Source organism: Hylaeus volcanicus, chromosome 4 (genome assembly GCF_026283585.1).
Source record: "Hylaeus volcanicus isolate JK05 chromosome 4, UHH_iyHylVolc1.0_haploid, whole genome shotgun sequence".
In the NCBI taxonomy this organism is placed as follows: Eukaryota; Metazoa; Arthropoda; class Insecta; order Hymenoptera; family Colletidae; genus Hylaeus; species Hylaeus volcanicus.
Window position 1 is genome coordinate 26,555,748 of NC_071979.1, and position 19,913 is coordinate 26,575,660.

General features: G+C 43.5%; 1 protein-coding gene across 1 annotated transcript; it reads left to right on the plus strand.

The window, feature by feature from the left end:
* Positions 1-1,587: 1,587 nt before the first annotated feature.
* Positions 1,588-19,848, plus strand: LOC128874780 (obg-like ATPase 1). The gene is made up of 11 exons (XM_054119843.1): positions 1,588-1,731; positions 4,409-4,590; positions 11,665-11,725; positions 13,533-13,660; positions 14,988-15,163; positions 16,155-16,232; positions 16,306-16,403; positions 16,577-16,717; positions 18,774-18,870; positions 18,940-19,062; positions 19,145-19,848. The coding sequence occupies exons 2-11, from the start codon at positions 4,410-4,412 to the stop codon at positions 19,253-19,255; spliced, it is 1,194 nt and encodes a 397-aa protein (XP_053975818.1). The 5' UTR covers positions 1,588-1,731; position 4,409; the 3' UTR covers positions 19,256-19,848.
* The last annotated feature ends 65 nt before the right edge of the window (positions 19,849-19,913 follow it).

The window sequence follows — 19,913 nt, forward strand, 5'->3', positions numbered from 1 at the left end:
TTTTCAAGTGGATATTTTTTATTTCCTCTCTAGCTGGTTTTGGCGAATCGGCCACTGTGCATCGATGCGTGCCCGTTCACAAATAAATCCCATGCAAACGAGCGGCTCGTCGGTGTTTCGCTTGAAATTAGTAACGCAATCCTTCAATTCAACGCGCATCTAATCTGCCGAGATTCCTATAATTCGGCGCGGTTTAATATGCATTTCATCGAAATTGTCGGGCAACAAGAGCACCAAGGGAGCAGAAATCGAGCGATGCGATGCGCTGGCAAGATGCTCCAGTGCACCAGTGACGCCGACGCATTTGCGGTCTCCAAATTACAATGAAAACGAGCGAGTTGAGATGGTACGGGCCATGGACCAGAGTAGAGAGGCAGAGGAAAGGTCCTTTCCGCCGGCCGTGCGCTTGTGGAATAATAGCCTGTTGATTATATGCATTATATGGACCGGAATTGATACGGTTCGTAATAAAATAATTGAAATAATCATATGCCACGAGGACGACTCCACGTTAGAAATCCATCGGCCAAACGGAACCCCGGTTGACGCGATGTATCGTGTTAGCAACCATCCAAGAATGGATCGATAGGAAATTACGTCGCATCAAGAAATCAACCAATGATTCCGGTTCAAACAACTAGAAATCTACGACGCTAACAAGATTTAGAACGATGCTGTAGTCCTCAAGTTTTATTCAGTTTTGCTCAGTTTCATTAGATTTTATTTAGTTTTCTTCTATTTTTTTTCGGTTATGTCCAGATTCCTTTAACTTTCTTCAAATTGGAACAAAATTAAAACTCTCAAATAATATATAGGTTATTTTATTCTATCTTTTGAGAAAGCAGTATCTACTTCTTGGTTATTTACATATATTTATGAATTAACCAAGGTTCTATTTAAACAATAAGTCGCTCAACCGACAGGATTCAATCAAAAGGACGTTTTTTCTCTTCCGAAAGGGTTTTGAATTTGTTTGAAAGCAATGTGCGTGTTTATGGTTTCCACGAAAACGTCGCAATCAGCCCTGTCTGATGATCCCTTTCTCCACATGATTAAAGGTAGCGTTTCATTTTGTAAAACTATTCCTAGAATCAAGATGAACTTGTCTGCGAACGAACGACTTCGTGGAGATGCAATCATCATTGGAATCAACTGGAGGCTCGTTTTACGGAGATTATAGAGCGACGAGCACCAAACAACCGTTGGAAATAATCAAAACGAGCATTGATTTTAAGAGGTCCAAACAGTTATCGATTTCATGCATCGTTTAACACTTTCATTGCCAATCGTGCGATATAAAAATACTGAGAAATAAATAAGTATACTAAATAATAATAAATATAATGAATAAGTATAAGTATAATATACATATTATACCGTTTAAAATTTGCAACGACTTTTAATTCGTTATTCGTCGAATAAAAATTACAATCCGAATTATTCGGTACAATCTAATATTCCACAACGAACAAAGATTTAATCATCCAATAAACAATGCGAACAAAAATTCTATCGTCTCATTCGTTGTTTGTAAATCGAATAAAGCGATATCCACTCCAGAAATTCTGTTCAGGTTCATCGCGGGATAAGTTCTCCGTCGGTAACCTAGCTTCCTGTTTCCAAGCCAGAGGCCGGTCGAACGCGTGACGTCACTGTGGTGCTGTGTGTTCCTTTCCGTGCCACGCGTTGTGCAGCGATATTTACTCGGTGAAAGTATCAGCGATACCTAAGGTATTTAAACAGAATTGCGTCGTCGAAACGTTCGTTCATTGTGTGAATACGATCTCAATCTCGTAGACGTTAGAGTGATTTTCACAGAAGCCACGTAACGTAGGCGCATGCGACCATGCTACGCTCCTAGTCACGCTTTTAGAGAAGCATAGGCGAAGGTTAGGTAGAAACGAACAACTTCCGTGCGTTGCAACAACGTCGACAAATATAAGATTTGTAATTGTTAATGTTAGCTATGTAAGAACAGCTTTGTTCCTTCGAGAAAGTAAGGTTAAGTTCCAGTGTGCAGTTTGCGCGTGGTTCGAGAACCGTGTGGTACGAGGCAGCACTGTGCAACACAGTCGAAACTCGATACCTCGATTATACGTGTATCGATGCCAACGATGCGCGGGCTGTTCAAACCGTGCGAACTTGTACTCGATGCGAGAGTCATTCGGAAAGTTTTATATTTAAGTTCAGTCAGCGTACAAAATGGATATGTTTACCCTGTACCAAAGTATTGCCCATTTAAAATTGCTACATAATATGAGAATATGGTACTATAGCATAACGGAGTATAACACAACATAAAATTGTATATCACTGCATAATACTGCAAAATACAGTATGATACACGATATTCCAGAATAGTACAGCATATTGCAGAATATTCTAACACAACACAGCTTAATACAGAATATTCCAGCATAATACAGAATATTTCAACATAATACATCATTAAGCAGCATTCACATGAACAAATTTACCCAACGTGCTACCTTTTGGTCGCGAAGTGTACTACGAACGAAAACTGTACATAATTGGCAAAACGTGGCAACAGTCTGCTCCGAACACCTCGAAAGGCTCCAGGTTCCTCACCCCTGATCCAAGTCGATGCCATCGATTCACGATGCTCCGAGATACCGATCCCCCTTTGTCCGGATCGAACTCGCATGCAAAAATGAACCGCGGCATGAATGGGTGGGGGGGGGGGGGGGCGCAGAGATCAGTTTGCACGGATAGAAATGAAAATGACCCGAGATGGATCGACCACGCCCTTGTTCCTCCAACTCCCTCGGAATGTTTAAGAGTCCAGCATGGTTGGCGTGTACGTGTAATGCCCCCGGCCACGTGATGGTTGAAACAGAACCAAGCCGATGTCGGGCTCCTCGAGAGCATCGGGTCGCTTTCGAGCGCTCGGGGTGACTAATTATATTAATGCGGACGGCACATCAAGCGATTGCTGTATTTACCGCGAGATTGCCCCCCTTCTTTCTTCTCGTCCTCCAATGTACAACGGCCCGCGCCGTATCAAAGGACGAGGCAGGTACAAGACGCCCGCGGGTGGCGCAGAGGGGGGGCAAGAGGGGGGCTTTGGACGAAGTAAAGCGCGCGGAGGAGCGAATTCGAGGTAGACGGAGAGGAAAGGACGAAGGTGGATTCACCGAGCAAAGATGCGAGGGAGGAGGAATACGCCAGGAATACGACGGGTCCGACGATTACTGGGCACCAAAGCCGCGAATCACCGGCATCACGCCGGGAATCTGCAACCGCGCCTCAGGCCGCCAATCCGCCACCGACTTGGCGTTTCTTCTTCGTCCCCTTTCTTCCCGTTCAGCTCCTTCAACGGTTCCCTCCCTTCCCTGGTCCTTTTTCTTAACCATCGCCGGGCCTTCCTCTCTTTCCCTTTCTCTGTCCATCCCCGAACTATCGGGTCCTCGGAACGGTTTAACGCGAAACCGCGGCACCTCTCGCCATTCTTCGCCGCGGTCCGCAGAAAATTTGCACATTACGATAATGGAGGAGAAGAGACGAGAGAAACCCCTCCGCGGTGCTACTCGAGAGGCGCTTTGGCGCCGCGGCGCGGCCAACGTCTCGTGCCCCCTTTTCTGAATCCTGATTCGCTAGATCGTAGGAATTCCGTGGTACAGGGACTGTAAGAATGTTTATTGTTCGCTATTTTCGCACCAAAATCAGGAGACGTACCCGCGGACCACGTCTATCGCGAGAAAAATGGTCCACGGCCAACGTCTCGCGCCTCCTTTTCAGAATCCTGATTCGCTAGATCGTATGAATCCCGCGGATCACTTTTCTCGCGATAGACGTGGTCCACGGGTATGTCTACCGATTTTGGCGTGATAATACCAAACAATAAACATTCTTATAGTCCCTGTACCCACCGACCATGTTAAGTTGACGAGCGTCCACCCGATGCATAGTAGTAAGATGTCACAAAGTCACGGACACGGAAAACTTAACCCTTTGATGAGTAATTCACGAGTAATGAGACACCGGTGCGTCGAAAGTTATTCTAGTGCAGCGAATCTGATTCCACGGCAACTTACCGTGTACCGTCTGTACATGCTTCAACGAACCGAATAACAAAGATATCCATAGTCATCACGTGATCATTCTCTGGTTTGACAAGCCACGGAGTACATTTCGCGACAAAAAGATAATAAGAAATAAATAAGAACAGTTCTCATATTATGTATCAATTTTTAATGAACGATACTCTGCTTGCGTTTCAGGGTAAATATGTCCATTTTGTAAAGGTTGTAATATCTGTAGTGTCCGCTGCGTTAAAATGATAGCCCAGCTCCAAGATTTTCCTTTCACCGTCTTGAAAACAGCGACGCACAAATAGAATCTGATTAGCGTAGACACGATAATAATGGATGTCTGTATTCTTCCCTAGAATGGCGCCAAAAAAAGTTGAAGAGCCCGAAAGGAAACCACTTATCGGCCGCGTGGGTACCAATTTAAAAGTTGGTATAGTAGGCATACCGAACGTAGGGAAATCAACTTTCTTCAATGTTCTCACAAAAAGCCAGGCAGCTGCTGAGAATTTCCCATTCTGCACCATCGATCCCAATGAAAATAAGTATTTACACACCTTTTTCTATATTTGTGAAAACATGAATTCGCATGATTATCCGCAGTCTACGTAAGACCAGAGTTACGCAAATATTGCGATACTTTCGTAATGCATTGTCAGAAAAATGGCACATTACGAACAAAAAAATGGGTAATGGAACGGTCGTCCATTACCAATTTTTGTTGTTGTAATCGGCAATGCATTAGTTTTGTATATCTAGAACTTTTTAAGTACAATTAATATATATATCAAATATAATATATCGATATTTCGTCAAATAATAAAATTGTAACATTACTGACGATTATTCTTTGGCTATTTTTTCTTATTAATTTTATAAAGCTACATCTGTATTTATGCATTCTACAATATTTATTTGAATTTATATTATAAAGGGAATTTTTAAAAAAACATATTATTCTATCGCATTTCTCAACTTCTTATTTTATGGAGTTAATCGATTTGTACAATGAACGGCTCGACTAATAACGATATTAACGACGGTTGGCATCGATCTGAAACGTCAAAGTAACAATAATTTGGCTCATAGAGAGTTAACCTATTGTTAGCTTTCGTGTCAATTGTTTGCAACTACAGATTTACAACCTGTCCATATCTTGACGGGTTACAGCCAACCTCAAAATGCCCTTTTTAAAAAGAGAATACGTTAAACACGGTAACATATTCAGCGATGTGCGACGGAATCTCGAGTCCCGAGAAGCGCGACGGCCGTAGAGATGAAGAGTTCTACGTAAACGCGTCGTTTATCACGAAGAAAAGTTTCTTACATTTTATCAAAGGATATCCTCGCCAGGAGTACGTTCCTCCGTGGCCAAAACCTCACGACTGTGTCTATCCGAAAGCGAACTCCTACTATGCTTTCAACGAAGATGTGAATCCATTCACCAGATTCACCGGCAAGTGCCAATCGAGAAAGTACGGAAACGTTCAACCCCATTACGAGCCTTCCGAGCAACCCTACGCGACTCGCGATCCCTATCGCGAGACCGAGGCGACTCAGAAGTACCTCCAAACTAAACCAACGTGTTTCGCCGTGTTCGGAAAGCCTGGTTTAAACATCGCCGAACTCGCAGCCATGATCGCCGACGCTTGGAACTGCGTTTTGATTAGTCCAGTGCACCTCGTAAACCAGGAGATCGAGCAAGGGACTGAAAACGGTAAAACCATCGTAGACATTTTAAGATCAGGCGAACGCTTAGGTCCGGACGTTATCATGAGCTTAGTGGAAAACAGAATCGGTAAAAGAGACGTGCTTCACAGAGGTTACGTCGTGGAAGGTTTGCCGCTGATTCCGAACGAGACGCTCGATTATTCCTCTTACGACCGCAACTCGAACGAAGACGACGAAAATCTCGCTCTGAATTACGCGAAGCTCCACGGATCGTCGTTCGAAAGAATATGCTCCACGCCTGGTGATCTCGAACAATGCCAACGGTCTGCAATTTCTTCCGATCGGGAATTCAAGGATAACGCGTGCGCGGTTAGACCCAATTACGAGGGTTTTATTTATAATCAGGTCGAAGAAATATTTACCACGTGGCCTATAAAACCGTCGATCGTTATCTACGCAACGTGCCCGGATGCGGACGTTGCCAGAAAGCGTGAACGTCTTCGCACAGACGCAGCGACGGGTCGCGTAGTGGACACGAGCTTTCTTGGGAAGGGAAAAAGTATGGAAACTATGTTCTCCGACGATAAAACGGGAAACGACGCGAACGTTTCCTTGGAATTTCATCGAAAATTTGCGAGGGAGGAGGAAACGTTGGACGATCACCGGAGGAAGTATTTGCTGAAGCGACCCTGCGACGGAAAATCGAACGTCGAGGCCCAATGCAAATTGTACAAACGTTTCGCGATGCCCGCCATCGAGAAATGGACTCTGTTGCATAAGCCAGAAAACGTGATACGCGTGGATGGCCGTGTTCCTGTATCGCGTATGTTTCAAATCACGGTTTCGCGTTTGCGCCTGCTGCCAGTTCCACGAATGATCCTTCCGAAGAGATCGATGGATCCTGCCGCGGTAAAATTCGACGACGAATCGCCACCAACGATCCCTGCGAACGAATTCGAGAGCAAATCGAACGAGGAAGCGTTCCAGTATTTGATGAACAGAGAAACCGTGTCGCCCATGTATCCTTGGAGGCTTTCGTCCTGGAACTTCCTCTGTCCGGTGGAATTAGCCAGAGGGAAGACCGTAGAGGGGCTGTCCAAGTACGCCGTCAAATTTATGAACAAAATGTTCTTCCTGTCTTCGGAAGAAACTATGGAATTGTTTCTGGAGAATCCGAGAACCTTCCTGTTGCCCTTTGCTCCTCGGCCAACCTGCAAAATGGCGGTGTTCGGACCCAAATACTCTGGAAAGTCGGATCTATGCAAAAAGCTGGCGCGAGTCTTCAGAGGTACGATGGTGGACTCGAAAGAGACGGATTCGTACAGTTTCTCCGATTTTTCGACTTACACGGACGTCGAAGAGGACACGAGGGTAATTATTAAAAAGATCCAAGATATACCGAAGGAAGAGATAGATATCGATGTATGGAGAGACGGAGGTTACGTCGTGGATGGCATGTATCCTGACCTCCAAAGGTGGAGAACTATCGTTGAAGACCAGAAAATCGTGTTTGAAGATGCGATTCTCTTATTCGACGAGGAACCGTACGAATACTTGATATCCAAATGGAACAGCATTCACGAAGTCAAACAGGAATCGCGCGATGAGATGGAAGGGGAATATATGGATTATTCGGAAGGTACCACAAATAAAAACGAAGAGGAAGAGGAAGAGGAAGAGACTCGAGGGCTGGCAGACTACCTTCGACACGTTCGACAATTTGAACTAGACTGGGAAGATGCGAAGGAAACGATAGCGAAGTCCTGTAAAAGTCTGATCACTTGTAACGTCGGTAAAATCGATAACGTCTCCGAGTACGTCATCGAGAATATCGAAGCTCGTTACGCGGATAAAGCGAGAATTATGAGCGACGAGGAGAAGGAACGGGAGAAAGACCTTGCGGAGTACATGGCCATGGCTGATACTACGGAAATTGTAGGCGAAGAGGACGAAGCGGAGGGCGAAGGACGAGCAACGGAATTGGAGTTTAAGGATGATAATCGGCCCTTTGGCGACACTAATGATTACTGTCCAGTAGCGCTGCTAAGATACAACGTCTTCTGGAAGGGCAAAGAAGATTTCAGCGCAATTTTCATGAACAGAATTTATCTCCTCTCCAGCGCTACGGCTCTCGAGGAATTCGTCCGCAGTCCGCAGGTGTTCTCTCTTCCCTTTCGGAAGCCATTGTCTACCATTCCACCTCTTCGTATCAGCATCATTGGTCCAACGGGATGCGGCAAGAGCATCGTGGCTGACGCGATTTCTCGAGAATACGGCTTGGTCCACGTGGATTACTTCGACAATTTCGCTACGTATACCAAAGACCGACAAATGTTCCCACTTTCCCGTAGAGGTGTTCTTGTTTCACCCAATGATCTCTCGGAGGAGGTGGAACTGCCCGAAGATCTAGACGATCGGAGATACAGCACCGACGAGGCTACGGTGCAGACCTTCGTTCGACGCTACTGGAAAGAAGGAGGGATTCTTCCTAAGAGAATGCTACGCGAATGTTTATTAGCATTTTTCGAGGAACACTACAACCTACATGGCGTCGTGTTGGACCGATTCCCGAGTTGCCCGCAGGACTGGGAGACTGCGATCAAACATTACGCGATACCCGAGATGATAATAGAACTCCAGTGCGGTAGAGCCAAGGCGCGCGAGAGGATGATACCGGAATTACTCAAGCTCTGGCAGGACGTGACGGAAGAGAAGAAACGCGTCGAGTATTTACGTTACACGGTGGCATTGAGTGATTACGAAAGTGACGCGGAAGTATGGATACAGAAGATGCTGCGGGAGACGATCGAGGAATTACATATGGGAGAGGGCGAACGATTTTCATATTCGTACGAAGATGACGATTCGTCGGACTCGTCCGATCCGTCCTTTGGCATCGATCCGGAGATAATAGAGAGCAAGCGGCTGGAACTCGACGAACAGTGGCGACGAGAGAATCCTGAACCTGTGCTCTTCACCGATTGGGAAGACTTCGAGACGGCGAGGCACAGGATCGAGGAAGAGTTTGAGAAAATGTACGATGTCGATGCCGAAATGATGGTCGCTACACGGACCGCGCTGGAGAACGAATCGATACCTTACGCGGTAATCGATGGAGAACGCGATATCAAAGAAATTATTTTACAGATCATGAGAATGCTCACTCCTTACGCTAAACGGGATGTTTCCGTTCTCGAGAAAACGTACACGGCTGACTTGGAGACAGCAGAAATGCTCCTCGACTGCGGTTACTATCTCCAAAGCTCTTTCGGCCGTTGGTGTCCCGTGCAGTTGCGCGAAAATGCGATTCCTCTGCAGATGTTTCTGCCACTGGAAGCTCGACAGGAGATCTATCCGGTGATACATCGAGGATTCATTTATTTTCTCGGCGGTAAAGATGCTCGTTCGGCGTTCTTGAAGAATCCGCTCTCGTACGTCGAACAGGATTCCTGTGCACCTGTCGTACCTTTTCGGCTTTCGATTATAGGTCCGCCGAAATGTGGAAAAACGACTCTCGCGCGTCGATTTGCGACCAAGTACGGAATAAAGATGGTTACTCGAGGAGCCGCTCTGCGCCACGTTCTGAAACATTTTCCTTGGACGGAGTCGGCGGAATCGACGGAGTCCGTCCTCCGAGCTGGCCACCTAGCCCCCGAAGAATCCCTACACCGTGCCGTTGAAATGTATTCCGTCGATCCTTGTTCGACCTCTCAGGGCCTCGTGCTGGACGGTTTTCCTGTTAATCGCAAAGAGTACGAGGCACTTACGTTTCTTGGCGTTCAACCGATGGTCGTGCTCGACCTGAAAGCAAATCTGGCGTTTTGTTTAGAGTGCCTATCTCGGGAAGCCGACGAGACGAACAAGCCTTTGAATTTCTCCGACGGATTCTTGGCGCATCGTTACGAAAGTTGGAACGTCGGGCAGGGCAATTATCGCGATTGGCTGGGGAAATTCGCTCAGAACGTGATCGAAATCGACGCCACCAGGAGCACGTGGCACGTGTGGACGCGAGCCGATCGAGAAGTGTGCTCTAGATACGCGAAAATCAGATCGTATTTTCGCGAGAGCGATTACGACAAGCCTCACAGTTTAACGTTTATGAACGTTTCGCCGTACGAATTCAAGCAGCGACAGAGTCGATTCGAATCGTACTGTCCTCTGTGTCTGTTTCACGAGAATATCATGAAGACGTCTGGACCTCCGCCGAATCACCGAGGAATGGTTCAATTCAGGGAACATTTCTACTGGATCTGCCCGCGGCACATGGACGACTTCGTTAAAAATCCAGAGAAGCACCTTCCACCGATAAATACCGCGCGTCTGCCCGAAGATCGTCCTCGAGTTTTGACGGAGGAGGTCGACGTGGAACACCCGTGTTGGGCTAAGCGATTAAGAGTCGACGGTTTCTGCTTGGTCACCTACGCGGACAATCTACCGAGTCGCAGACTCGTACGCGGAAAGTCGAGCATAGGTGTTCTGTACAAAGACGAGGTGTACCTGTTTTGCACGGAGGAGTGTCGCGACAGATTCCTGACGAGCTCCGAGAAATACTCGAACGTCGACATTAAATTCTTGCGAACACTGGCGCCGATCGACATCAAGGATTTACCAAACCTCGGTTTCTTGGAGCAAACGGTCGCCAAGGTGATCGTCGAAGCCGTGAACCAGGTCAGCGTGATTCGCCCGAAGCTCCCGGGTTTGTCGTCCTCCGCCACCGCTGCGATTTTTATTGGCGTGTACTTGAAGACTCGAAACGTCTCCTGCGCCATGAAAGAAACGAAGATCTACGACGGAGTCAGCTATCGAATCTTCGGTCTCGACAAGATTTTTAAAGTGGCAACACGTGCCATGAAGAAGAAGCTCAACCCCTTCGTAAGTGGTCCCGAATATCAAGATGACGATGATATGGATCCAAATAGAATAAGTAGACACTTGTCCATGTTGACTCACGTGTACAAGCGTCCGTCAGTCTTTCTCACGTTTCGTCGAACATCGCCGACGCAGATGTTCGTTGACCCGAGTGAAGTGGAAGTCGATGATTGAATTTAGATTGTTTGCTGCCTAATAACGTTTAGAATTCACGTTGTGATAGAGCTCGTATCAAGGATAGCATTTGCGACTTCAAACGAACACGAAAATGATGATTATCTTCGATATATGTAGCATTTTGTACCGAATCGTGAAGAAGTGATGGAAACAGTGGTAGTAGTATACCTTCTAGTCTGATTACTCGTGACCTCAGCAAAACTGACAATAGCTTCGTGCTACATTCAATTGAAGAAGAATTGTAGAATTGAATTCGTGTAGTTTGCTGCTTAATAGTGTATATGATTAATTGTATTTTAATATAATAAACGAATCCTTAATTAATAAATTCGTCATTTATTATCAAAGTGGTATAAGTTAAAAAGTATGTCGATTCGATCAAACTTCCATCAAGTACAGTTCGTCAGATTCTCTATTTATAAAGAAAAACTTATTACAAAAATAATTTCTACTATCATTAATGAAATTACACAAGGGATAGTCTTATTTAACAATTTCCTGTAACTATTAGAGTGAACAAAATATTTTTTTTCCGATACGTCACCGCTTGAATGGTTCATAGAGACAGGATGACTAATCTTTAAAAAAACACTGTATTATCAATACCCATATCGTATGAGTTATGGAAGTGTAAGCTATACTATTCTGTGTAATTTAAGAAAAAAAAATATATGGTTAGCAAAACTACTATTTCACTACTATGAAAACTTTGATCACTCCTTTTACGTCTCGATAAAAAGGAAAATGAATTTATTTCACTTTCATAACGAATAGTTCAAATATGTTATTACGCGTTACCACGTACTTAGACTGTAAATAACAAGTATCGTTCGTATGAAAATTGAACTGCAAGATTTTCCTCTCCAGAAGTCTAACTCTTCTTTCTATTTTCCAGCACGTCGAGTACCCGTGCCCGACGCGAGATACGATTATTTGTGCGAGTATTTCAAGCCGGCTAGGTGAGTAAATATCGTTTCGTCGTAACGTAAAATAAGCCCCCATTGAACGCGTTACCGTATTATCGAAAGAAAGCAACGTGTCTACGTGGAAACGCACCCTCGCGATGGGAAACGAGTCAGAATAACCATTGGCATTTCCATACTTCTTCGCTTTTATTTTCGCGTGCTAGGGACAGAGCAGGGAGGAAAACGGCACGTGATCTGCAATGCAGATTGATCTCGTCTACGCGACACGAAGTCCATGTTAAAACGTCGACCGACTTTACATATCCCTTTTCTTTACTTGCTTTACAATGTCCCTTTAAGACAGTATTTCATCTCCTCTCGTTTATTTTCGCATCGTCTGTTCCTGTATCGGCAACTTTATTTTCTAACGTTTACGTTTATATTGATTTTTCTCTCCCAAATTCTTGTACTACTCTTATTATGTTTTTTTATTACGTATTACTAACAATTTCGAACTACGTAATTATGACTACAGTACGCGAAGGACTATCAATTGAGCCGTTCGTTGCACAAATCGATCGACTTCGTAAAACAAAAAGTTGAGAAATGCGATGAAATAATGTACATTGTTTTTTTTAAGATTCCCTTTGTAATATAAATACAAATAAATATTGAAAGAAGTTGTTCCCCTTTCAGGAAAGTTTCTATAGATATAAAAAGTTACGATTGTACCGAGTGCTTCGACACTTAAATTTAAGATTTTTCAAAAAATGGAGTTAATCGATCGGTGCAGTGACGGGTCAATTAATGTAGATTATGTTCGTGCATCGCTTGTTTGTGCAAAGTTATCGCGAAACAACTAGGCGTACGAGTACTCTTTCTAGCCATTGTGTCAACGTGTTAAACCGTAGAAGTCCATCGAAGTGCCGCACGCGTGTCCGTGGTTGATCAGGTGTGACAATTGCTGCTTCATTGAAACACGTGGAAACCGCTATACGTGCTGCGGTGTACATCAGCGCGAGCAACTATCGATGAAAGCCGTGTTTACCGTGTCGCGCGTCATCATGCTCGCTCGTTGACACGAAGAGATTGAATGTACAAAGCAGCAGTCAGGGGAGGGGTATACGTTCCATAGACTGAAAAACATCCTTCGAACGCTATAGCGGAACGTATATTGAACAGGCAGCGAGTAACAAAAGGAAACAACACGGATACCGAACTAAATTCATTAATCCCTTGGAGATGGGGAGCTGAGGCATACCAAGCTCGGAAACAGTACGGATTGAAAACTGTTGGGAACGTGTAAACAGACAGCGCAGCGTATAAAAGAAAACAAACGGAAATCGATGGACCGTGGAGAACCGTGTAAAGAAAGAAACGAGTAATAATTATAAAATGGAAGCCTGGGTAGAAGTTTAGTTTGCTTTGCGACACGTGCTGGTTGACAATTCCGTTAATTTGGAGAGATTAAAATGCGAAACGGTGGTAGATCAAAGAGGGTCTCTCTTGGTTCTGGCCTCCCACGATCCAAAGCTCTGGAACACTCTTGGCAGCGACATTGCACGGTCCGACTACTGGCACGTGTCGGATGATTCAACAATCCCTAATGAAAGCCACCTAACGCGGCATCCCCCTTCTTCTTGTTCATTTCACCAACGCGCCACTCTTCAAAGGCTAATTGTTTAATGAGGCTACTCGTATTAGCATTTAAATACAGCTCGTTGTCACTGCGACACCCTCGTTTCAATTCCAGACGCGTGCATGCCACCGTGAATGCCAGGATTACGCGCCTAAACGAGTTTTTCATTCGCGGGCCAAGTCGACGATTGTAACGCGGGACGTCTTTCGCGACTGCTTTCAGCAAAGTTCCAGCTTTCTTGAACGTGGTGGACATCGCTGGACTGGTCAAAGGCGCCGCCGAGGGACAGGGCTTGGGAAACAGTTTCTTATCGCACATCAACGCCTGCGATGGCATTTTCCATCTTTGTCGTAAGTTATTTCCATACGCACTTACTCGGAAGTTTTTACAAAAAGTTACACCTGTAACTGGAAAAGGAATGGAAAAGTCACTTTTAACGCGCGGGATTCTGTGCTATTGATTTTCCATTCATTTTTCGCACTTCATTTCGCCTTCCTTGATCCGCCATTTTGAATTTCTAAATTCCGAGTTTAGATTTGGAGTCAACGGACACAAAGATTCTTGCGCACCAAGTTTCGTTCAAATCGAATCAAATCCCATTTTGGTCCGCCATATTGGATCCGGCATTTTGAGTTCCTAAATTCCAAGTTTAGATTTGGAGTCAACGGACACAAAAATTCTTGCGCACCAAGTTTCGTTCAAATCGAATCAAATCCCATTTTGGTCCGCCATATTGGATCCGGCATTTTGAGTTCCTAAATTCCAAGGTTAGATTTGGAGTCAACGGATACAAAAATTCTTGCGCACCAAGTTTCGTTCAAATCGAATCAAATCCCATTTTGGTCCGCTATATTGGATCCGCCATTTTGAGTTTCTAAATTCTGAATTCAGATTTAGATTTAGCGACCCTCAAAGCCCTTGTATACCGAGGTTTATAAAAATTGTTCGAAAGGAACTCATTGATAATTTAAGGGCACCATAGTTACAATGAAATACATAAATTACACATTAATAATAAAATATTTAATAAAATTCAAACAAACGAAACTAGATCAATCAGGTACATGTTTTCCACGTGTTACTTTTCATGATGAGTTCCTATGATTGCTCATGAAATACCAAGGATCCTTTATCCTTGTCATTTATATTTCAGTGATGGGTTACTTTGAGTACATATTCACTTTTCGTTATTTTACTAGTCATTATTAAAGGTAAGTGATCCCAATTTGTTTTTTGTATACTTGCAAGCCTTTCTGTTCATATATCATCAAAATAACTGTTCCAACGAAACGACTGCGAATAAAGTGCTGCACATTGTTTTTATTCGAATAACATTCTGCCAATCTTCAGCGAACAGTCGTTTATCGTGAGTAAGTATAAACGACGGCGTTATTGTTCAGGACAAACGACGGCTGATAAAATCAATTACGTTAAGGGGGAGGGTAATGCGCCTGTCGATGAGATCGAGAGATTAGTTTGTCACCGTGTTTACTTCTTCCGTGTACTGCACGCGCAATTATGGATGCGAACTTATCTTTGCAACACGCACGCTCGGTTTACGAGCATCAGGGGAGCACGTTATGGCTTTTGTTAACCGTTTTCCCGGAACACCGCCGATTCCCATCGAACGAATCCTTAAATACGGTTAATCCAGTGTTTTCAACCATCTGATTGCAGGGGCGTTCGACGACGACGACGTCACCCACATCGAGGGGGACGTGAATCCCGTGAGGGATCTCGAGATCATCAGCGAGGAACTGCGACTGAAAGACATCGAGTTTCTCAATGGTCATCTCGAGAAATTGGAAAAGCTCGTTGTTCGCGGAAACGACAAGAAACTGAAGCCTGAATACGTAAGTAATTTTTTCAAAAATAATAGCCTAGAAGAACGATTGTTCTATTTAAATGTCGCAGTGCACAGATCAAATCTGATTTTTTGTACAGACTTGAAATTAAAAAGAATTTCTGGAGAGGGATTTTAGGATTTTGTTTTTATTTCTAATAAAACAGATATTCTACGTTGGACGCCGAGATTTAATAGAGATGTGTAATCTATTATCATTTCGATAATAAAAAGTGATATTAAATTTGTTGTTTAAAATAAAATTTACGATCTTCTCTTGCACTAATTCGTGACTCAAAATGCTAAAAACTTATCCCTTGAGTAACTGCAATTAATTTGAACTGCGAGACGTCTCGTACTTGGCAGCGAATGGGTTAAACGTAAAAATGACTCGCATGGAATCTGAAAATACCGTAGACTGTATTCCTGGCAGAGACTCGATATCGTTTAACAAGCCTGTATCAACGATTATTGAATCGTGTTAAGTGGCTCGTTTCCTTAAAAGTCACTCTAGTTCCCTCGTACTATTTGCTCCGAGACCAGAAGGAAACCGTTGTAAACGCGAGTATATTACCAAGCTTGGACTAACCGAGGAAATTAAGAGCGAGCCCCATCGCGGCACACTGTTTCCTAGAACGAATCAATCGAATTACCCTCTTTCCGTGGATCGGCCCACGCCAATTTTCGATCTCTCCCTCGTTCTAGACTTTGCAATTTGCTAAAACTTTACGAGAGCACCAAGTTACCTCTTCGTCCTCTCAGCCAAACTAATGGAGCGACGTTTCGCGAGAGTGTGCCAGTCCTCTAATCACAGTTCGATCACGGAATCATTCCACCCGGTGGCGCGTATTCGTGCGGTTAAATACTAAACGGAACGTTGGTTTCTTCCGATCGGTAGTAAAAGTAAATTTGCATCGAGCGAGAATGTTTGAAAAAGAACGAAATCTCATTGTCTACCATAAAAGTTTCTGGACAAACCTTGGAAATATCTTTCTGATTAGGACACGCTGCTGAAAGTAAAGGGCGTAATGGTGGACGAGAAAAGGCACATCAGGTTCGCCGACTGGAGTGCCACCGATGTAAGTTTCGCCGCATTCGTACCTTCGATTCGAAATTAATAAATCAGCTGAAAACGTGACCGTACTGTTGCAGATCGAAGTTCTTAATAAATATCTATTCCTCACGTCGAAACCAGTTATTTATTTGGTCAATCTCTCGGAAAAGGATTATATACGTAAAAAGAACAGGTGGTATGTACACAAGTGCACGAACAAGTGCACGCAATTTATTGCGTGCTCAACGTTAATCTTGAAAAATACTTTAATTCTCTCTGTTTAAATGTATCGCTTGATAGAATCTATTCAAAATTCTCAGCGTTGCTTGACATTAGAATTCTAATCGTATATTATGGTATGGTATCCAGGCTGATCAAAATAAAGGAATGGGTCGATAAGAACGATCCTGGAGCTGTATTAATCCCTTTCAGTGGTGCTTTCGAAAACAAGCTTGTCGACATGAACGAGGCTGAACGGGCGAAATATTTGGAAGAACAGAAAGCTACTAGGTGCGTAAACCTGTCTATAATTTAGACATCGTTCGATGATAAAATAATTAAATTAGAATTACCTTCCTGATTATAATAGCTTTATGATCTTTATCCGTATAAAACCATTAAAAATGTGTACCCAACTCTTAAGCTTTTGCACGCATGCTTTTTAATCATTCTTTCTTATAATACTTTTTCTATTTAATTTTCTTTTTCATCATCAATTCTACACGTCTGTGCTTGTATCTGTCTATCCAAAGCCTACCTAATATACCTTCATATACCTTCATATACCTTCATATACCTGAAAAGTAAGAAGTTCTTCTAAAATTGGCCGTGCTCGATAACATCTCATCCAGAAATGAATTTACCTTGACCTATTTAGACATTGTAATGTACTAATTTTTTTCTGACGTAATTTGCAACGCCCGAGTCGTATCCGTGACCGATTATAAAACACTAACCGCGAAAGGTTGCGTGGAAAGGAAACGATCGTTCTAAAAATTCGTGACGCCAAGCCAACGAGAGCCGGGGTTCCCACATTTAACTATGCACCGAGTTATCTACTAACGGTAATAATAATGGAGGGTTCAGTCGAAGCGTCTAGACTCGACCCGCTCTCATGTAGGACGACTAATAAAAACTGCGGCATCATTTGGCGTGGCGCATTATATTTTTACGGACGGCTATTCAAATTCTTGTAAAATTGCATAAAAACTCCACCTGCCCTCCCGGGCACACACCGGTATAGCTAGGGGATGAGTGGAACGAGGACTAACCGGTTCAGTTGGCTACTAGGTCATACACGAATAATACCGATTCATGCGTTGTACAGCACACTCCCTATATTTCAAATATTTTTATCGACGACGAAATCCATCGTCATTGGTTTACGTAACAAAAATTGTTCGATTTCACTTAATCGTAATCGATGTACAGTAGTCGTTCTTACTGGTAATGGAACATATAATGGGGATGTTTCGACATAAGACGAAAATTTGAAATGACCCTTTATTGTTAAAATAGTGTTGTTAACACTGGTTTATTTACATGTCACATAGTTGTATGTATGTATGTATGTATACTTTATTCAGCTTCTCCTCGAGGTTCTCCGGGCCCCTTCCGTTGCATCTCTTGCCAATTTTACATATCTTAAAAACTAAAGCTTACACTACCTTAATTTACCTTGACCTACTCACGCAAACAAAAACATTACCGCCAGAGAGAAAGAGAGAGCGCAAGACGCATGGCGCCTCCGCTTCCGGGGCTTTTTTTTCCTTTCTTTTACATGTCACATAGTTATAAAATGAGATAACGGAATATCTTTCCAATAGACGGTAAGCTATGAATTCTTTTCTATCGCTCATCGATGAAGAAAGCTAACAAAACTCCAGCTTTCGTCCACCAGGATCGATCGAATCGCGACGAAGCAAATATTAAATCATGCTCACCAGTGACGACCATAATCTCACGTCGGTGGGTAGAGATCGAAATTCTTCGGCAAACTCCCTCGATCCCTCGAAATGATCGTATAAGAGTGGTTCACCCGGTAATCACAGGGGACAAACGAAAGATTTCTAGATACCGCGATTTTATTTCCTGACCGCAGATAACTTAGGCGCCGAAGTAGGTCTCGGACAGAGTCAGAGTGATAAAATTGCGGTATTAAGTCGTTCAGCTTTATGTGTATTCTCTGAAGTCTCGAAGTCCGCCAGGGCCCACGGAACGGGATGGCCTCCCTTCTTGTACCCTGTCATTAGACGATATTCGGCTCGAGACAATCATATTCCGCAGTCCCTGTTCCCGACCACCCCTTCTTCGACTTACGAGTCCATTTTTTGTTTTCTAATACACCGTACCAAAGAATCGGGCGATCGGTTTACTTTTGTATCGCAACGGGGTACGTTATTCGTACAGTCGCGCAAGCTCTAATAACTTCTCGTTCTTCGGCTCTCACCCGCACAATATAATCCGTCCCACTTATCCAATTTTCCGTTCGTGATTAGTGGTTTCACGCTACGCTTGTGATTTAATCGTGATTATAAGTAACACCCTGTTTCGTTTTCCCTTTCAGCGCCCTTGACAAGATTATCATTCAAGGATACAAAGCGCTGCAGTTGCAATACTTCTTCACGGCGGGCCACGACGAAGTCAAAGCGTGGACGATTCAGGTGAATATAAACGAACGTCTTCGTAGATTTTATTTCCGTGTTTATTTCATCGTGTCTTTGATCATTCAGAAAGGTACGAAAGCGCCCCAAGCCGCAGGAAAGATTCATACGGACTTTGAAAAGGGATTCATTATGGCTGAAGTAATGAAGTACGATGACTTTAAGAACGAAGGGTCAGAGGCTGCGGTCAAAGTGAGAGTCGTAGCACTATTTACATACGATACTGACTTTTGTATACGAGTGTTACTTTTGTCTTCTTTTATTTTGCTGACAGGCTGCTGGAAAATATAGACAGCAAGGACGCAATTACGTGGTGGAAGATGGAGACATCATCTTCTTTAAGTTTAACGCCGGTGCTGGACTAAAAGACGCGAAGAAAAAGTGATGACACGCGTTGCTCATGTTGTTGCTCGTTCATTTGTACATCAACATGATCCTCATGTTTTGTTGCACGCGCGACATGCGTGTGAAACCTCCGGAATCGCTTAAAAATATCCCCTGATTTGTATTTCTTTTTACATTGTTTCCAAACGATACGCGCTACTGTCGATGACGATAATAACATTTTTATAGCGAACGCTTAATACAGGAGTAAATATTTTTACATGTTTCATTATACGATGGAAACCACAGAAAGGTCCTTCCTTCGCGTGACTCGAATCATTTTTCGCAGTCCTCTATCGTATCAACGTTGGTGATTATCGTTAGGAGGAATCGTGGCATTTGTTTTATGTTACACAACGACTCGGAATACGGAAAAGTTATGCTTCAAAGTTGCTAGGTGTAAATAAATAATAGTGGCTTCACGATACAATGTTATGCTTCTATTACTCCGAGCAACCAGTGACAAGAATTGGGGAATGCGAAAAAGATGAGACGGTAACTCGTGTTCTTGAATGTTTCTTTGTATGTTCTCCATATTTATTCTATAAATACATTTACTTAAAAAGGAATAATAAATTCAGTCCTGCACCTTTCGTTATAATTTCATTTTTTTCTTGACTCGACCATATCAAAAGACTCTTCACATATATTCACATTTT